Here is a 5126-nt window from a genome sequence, read left to right as displayed (position 1 = left end):
GTGTGTGTGTGTGTGTGTGTGTGTGTGTGTGTGTGTGTGTGTGTGTGTGTGTGTGTGTGTGTGTGTGTGTGTGTGTGTGTGTGTGTGTGTGTGTGTGTGTGTGTGTGTGTGTGTGTGTGTGTGTGTGTGTGTGTTATAAGAGCAACAGCAATCGTGGAATGGCCATGGAAAGTAACACCTTGCAGGTATCGGTGACCCAAAGTCTGTCAACACAACAAAATGAAGCAGACGCACACATACATGCAGGCACAATGCAGACGCAAGAATGAGACGTGGGTGAGCAACAAATGGTTGGCAACAGCAAGCAGATCGCAACACAAACAGTTGAGATCAACAGATGGCGGTGGATGGAGCACGTACCGGTTGATGGGACAGCACCGTCGGCTGTGAAGCGCACGAACAGCAGGGGATTATGTGCAATGCATGAGGGTGTTGAACCAGACGGCAGCCGCGCACAAAACAACCGTGTACAAACACAATTAAACACACAACATACACGCGCACACACGTACACCGCACACACTTACACAACACACGCAGACGCTACGACTACGCACATGCATCCACACGAATGAAACCACACGCACCGGACGTTGACGGGGACTGGGAAGGAGCGAGGTCGCTGCTGCGGAGAAGGGATGGCGACGATGCACGACCTGATGCACGCGCACATACAGGTTGTTCGCATTCATTGTTATGTGTTCTGTTGTGTTGTGTGTGTGCGTGTGTGTGTGTGTGTGCGTGTGTGTGTGTGTGTGTGTGTGTGTGTGTGTGTGTGTGTGTGTGTGTGTGTGTGTGTGTGTGTGTGTGTGTGTGTGTGTGTGTGTGTGTGTGTGTGGCAAGTTTGCGCGGTGTCATGTCGGGGAACTCAACGACAGCCATTTCATTCGCTCGTCACCTTTGCCGCCGTCACGTGAGTCGTACGATGGCGACAGCAAGTCCGCTGCAGTACACGGCACACACACACACACATGCACACGAACATGCGTGCATGCGTGTGTTGTACACGGTGAGCATGCGTTCATGAAGCGGTGATGATGGATGCCATCAACAAGTTCATGGACTTGATCACACGCATAGATGCAAGCACGCACACGCACACACGCACACACGCGCACATGCACACGCACATACGCACACGCACACACGCACATGCACACACGCACACCTGAAGCGTCTAGCGTTGTTGCTGCGTATGCGCCCATGCTGCTCTTCTTCGATTCAGGCTCCAAGGCCCTGTCATGTCACGCGGGTACACAGACGCACAGATGTGAGCCATGGCGTGCGCAATGGCGTGCACGTGTACCAACGCGTGCGTGCGTGTGACAACGTGAGTGTGACGCTGGCGTCGCAGGTAAGGTTCATCTCGGATGCATGCAGACACGCCAATGCAGTCGACTGCACACCACGCTCACAGCGTCGACGGCATCGACATGAGCACCTCATCACACAACACCACCACACGCGTACGATGGCTCTTGCTCCGGGTGCAAGCGTTGCATAACGCGTTTGTAGAGTTCGTTGCACGGGGGTGTGAATACACGTTGAAACGGCACGCTCTCCACCCATGCACCGTCAACCAGCCCTGTTGGATGTGTACGGATGGGTACGTGTGTGTGTGAGTGTGTGTGTGTTGTGTGTTGTGTGTGTGTGTGTGTGTGTGTGTTATGTGTGTGTTATGTGTGTGTGTTGTGTGTGTGTGTGTGTGTGTTGTGTGTGTGTGTGTGTGTGTATAAGGCAGGTTAGAGGGCGAGCGAGAGAGGTCGACAGACAGACACACAACACAACACAACACAGACAGACAGACAGACAGACAGACAGACAGGCAGGCAGACAGACAGGCAGGCAGGCAGGCAGGCAGGCAGGCAGGCAGGCACCAGCGTGTTTGCTCAGCTCCGCGTGTGCTCCAGCTGTCGGATATGGCGCTGATGAGAGCCCCACAAGCAGAGAACCGTGTACACGAGGTCTTGTGAGCAGAGAACCGTGTACACGAGGTCTTGTGAGGATGGAACAACACACCACGCGTGCCAGACGGATGCCAATGTGTGAAGAATAGTCACAGGCAAACACACACACACACACACAACACACACACACACACGCACGCACACACACACACAGGCAAGGGTGCACATACCTCGAGAGCTGCCGTGTACTTGAGGTTCACGGCTAAAGCACACATGAGTGGCGCAGTAAGCTGCTCGTACGCATCCTCGAGCGTGCCGCGCTCCAGCGTCGTCTCCCAATGCAGCTTCACGCGCGCAGATGTCACCGTGTCCGCAGTCAGCGTGAGCGACCGGAATGCCCAGCCATCCCCGCCACTGCTCTCGTTGACGGGGTCCTCTTCCTCATCCTCATCATCGTTGTTGCCACCGCGACCGCCATGAGCATCTGCGAACGTGTGTCTGCGAAGGCGGTACGTGGTCGTGCTGGTGTCCCCGCCAAAGATGTTCTTGGACAGGATGCTCAACAGGCTCTGCGTGTTGATCTCCACGCTGGGGTTGAACCTCTCATTCAGCGCAGCAAGCTCGCTGCGCGCGTGCACGGCTGTCCACACGTGCCGCCCATCTGACAGGTACACGAACAAGTGCGAGCCCGTGACGCCGTGCTTGATCAGGTACTGCGCCCGCTTGTCTTCGTCATCGCCTGTGGCGCGTGCGTTGGCGCCATTGCCAGTGTGGTGCAAGTATTCCCCATCATCGTCGTCGTCGTCGTCATCGAGGTCATCAAAGTCGGGGACCGATGGCTGGTGGCTCGTCATCACCAAGGAGTCATCGTGCCTGCTCTTCCTCCGCCGTAGCGATCGCCGGCCCTCCTCCCGCGTGCACACAATCCCATGCCACGCATCCATCGTCGTGGTGTGTTGTGGTTGTTGTGGTTGTTGTGGTTGTTGTGTTGTGGTCCTTCTTTCACTGTATGTAACGGTTCGTGCTGCCTTGCTTATGTTTACTGAGGCAGTTGAGTTGACAAGACAAGACAAGCAAAAGCAGGACAAGAAGCAGCCAACAGAGTGGCGCTGGTTCACTGTCCCCGCCCTCCTGCGTTTCGTCCTCGCCCCCGCCTAGCGCCGGTGTTGCTGTTGTTGTTGTTGTTGTTGTTGTTGTCACGCAGCAGCTGCAGCACAAGCAGTGGCATGAGTGAGTGTGTGTGTGTGTGTGTGTGTGTTGTAGTGTTTGCTCGCATGCATGGCATCACACGCGCTGCACGGTATGGCCTCCTCCTCCGCCCTTGCTTCTCCTCCTCTCCCTCCACACCCGTTCCATCTCACCTCTTCCAGTTCCTCTGGCTGCAGGTCTGCCATGTAGTCCGGATCCACCTCCACATCACCACCAGCATCGCCACTACCATCATCATCACCACCACCATTGCCACCATCATCGCCTTGGCGCTGCATGTAGTTGGTCAGTGAGCGCGTCAGCGACGTTGCAGCCTCTCGCGCCCGGTCAAACACCTCCCGCACACGCACATGCACTTGTTGCCTGGCATGTGTGTGTGTGCGTGTGTGTGTGTGTGCGTGTGTGTGTATGTGTGTGTGTGTGTGTGTGCGTGTGTGTGTATGTGTGTGTGTGTATGTATGTGTATGTGTGTGAGGAGGGGCATCGGCGAAGTAGCAGAGCAGAAACGGCAAGGGAGGGCAGTGCACAAGCGGCCAAAGCATGGTGCGCAAGAGACAACTCCAAAACACGCGGTTGAGAGCGGACCTTGCTTCGGCCATGCGTTGTTCGTCCTGCTCCGTCGCTTCCGCTGAACGGAACACGCGCGCGCACGAGGTAGTTGGTGGTAGCGGAGGAGGGGGGGGGGTGTGTGCCATGGGTGAGAGGGAATAGAAGAGAGGGGCGGCGCCGAGGACTGACATGATGACACACACATACACACCCCGCACACACGCTCACACACACACACACACACACACACACACACACTCACTCACTCACTCACTCACTCACCGTTGAAGTTTGGGTTGAAGCTCTGCAGGAATGCGCGCCAGGGTGCAAGTGCATCACCATCACCGCCACCATCACCGCCGTTGCCATGGCGACCACGGCGGGTTTGTCGCATCTCCTCCTGCTGCTGCTGCTGCTCGTACTCGTTGCTGCCGCCCCAGTCAAGGCGATGGACAAGGGAACAAGGAAAGCAACAGCAGAACGTGCGAGAATGAGCGTGACAGAGAGATTAATTGTCTGCGTGCGTGTATGTTTGAGGGTGGGCGTTCGCGTCTGTCTTCATCAACCACCACCACCACCACCAACATAGCGTACATGCCGTCAGGGGGTGGCATTGGGTCGTGTGCAAACGTGGTGCCGTTCAGGATCGCCGGCGGCAGCAGCGCCACCGTGCTCTGCAGTGACGACGCGCGCATGCAATGTGGCATTTGCCACGTCCATCATGGTCACGGTGAACAAAGGAGAAAACAGAAAGTAAGCTTCGCCGTACTGTCTCTGTGTGTCTGTATGTGTGCGTCTGTGTATGTGTGCATCTGTGCATCTGTGCGTCTGTGCGTCTGTGTGTCTGTGTGTCTGTCTGTCTGTCTGTCTGTGTGTGTGTGTGTGTGTCTGTGATTGATGTCGAACCTCGATGCCAGACATGATGACGTGTCGCAGGATGTTGATCGGCATGTGCGGAAACTGCTGCTTGCGCCTGAACACACACACATACATGCACACGCACGCACGAGCACATACACCACAGACGCGCACACGCGTACGTAAGTCATGATCACACCTTCAATCACCGCGGTGTGAGCAGGTCAAGGTACACGGCGGGCTGAATCAAACCCGCAACACCAACAACACACCAGCGAAACAGTACCACGACCGCTGCCACCCATCTCGACACTGCACACCATCATCATCATCATCACCACCACCATCAGCAGCAGCACAAGCACAGCTGCGCACCATTCAGCAAGCTGCTCTGTCTCCTGCTTTGCGCTCTCGTCCGATTCCATCTTGGCAATCACAGCGGCAGCATTGTTCTGCACGCGTGCAAGCGAAGCAAAACACATGGTCGCCGTGTACGACCGGGATTGATGAGGTCACGTGCACACGTGTGTGTGTGTGTGTGTGTGTGTGTGTGTGTGTGTGTGTGTGTGTGTGTGTGTGTGTGTGTGTGTGTGTGTGTGTGTC

The 5126-nt window shown here is 56.1% G+C and overlaps 2 protein-coding genes across 2 annotated transcripts in view; both read right to left on the bottom strand.

Annotated features, from left to right (window-relative positions):
• Positions 1-2936, bottom strand: part of PTSG_08365 (uncharacterized protein) — a 3852-nt gene extending 916 nt beyond the window's left edge. The window contains exons 1-8 of the mRNA XM_004990558.1: positions 2134-2936; positions 1878-1925; positions 1471-1585; positions 1169-1236; positions 899-943; positions 588-656; positions 361-384; positions 179-203 (exon numbers count right to left, since the gene is read on the bottom strand). Coding sequence (XP_004990615.1) covers positions 179-203; positions 361-384; positions 588-656; positions 899-943; positions 1169-1236; positions 1471-1585; positions 1878-1925; positions 2134-2851 — 1112 coding nt within the window. The 5' untranslated portion in view covers positions 2852-2936. The remainder of the gene's footprint in view (positions 1-178; positions 204-360; positions 385-587; positions 657-898; positions 944-1168; positions 1237-1470; positions 1586-1877; positions 1926-2133) is intronic.
• Positions 2937-3021: 85 nt separating this feature from the next.
• PTSG_08364 (uncharacterized protein) lies at positions 3022-5005 on the bottom strand (the record flags this gene model as incomplete). The annotated part of the gene is made up of 7 exons (XM_004990557.1): positions 3022-3114; positions 3269-3479; positions 3702-3744; positions 3948-4093; positions 4260-4339; positions 4572-4638; positions 4899-5005. 7 exons carry the CDS (start codon positions 5003-5005, stop codon positions 3022-3024), a joined length of 747 nt encoding a protein of 248 aa, XP_004990614.1.
• Between the last annotated feature and the right edge of the window lie 121 nt (positions 5006-5126).

Source organism: Salpingoeca rosetta, assembly GCF_000188695.1.
Source record: "Salpingoeca rosetta unplaced genomic scaffold supercont1.23, whole genome shotgun sequence".
NCBI lineage: Eukaryota > Choanoflagellata > Craspedida > Salpingoecidae > Salpingoeca > Salpingoeca rosetta.
Note: the sequence above shows the minus strand (reverse complement) of the source record. Positions and strands in the feature narration are given on the sequence as shown.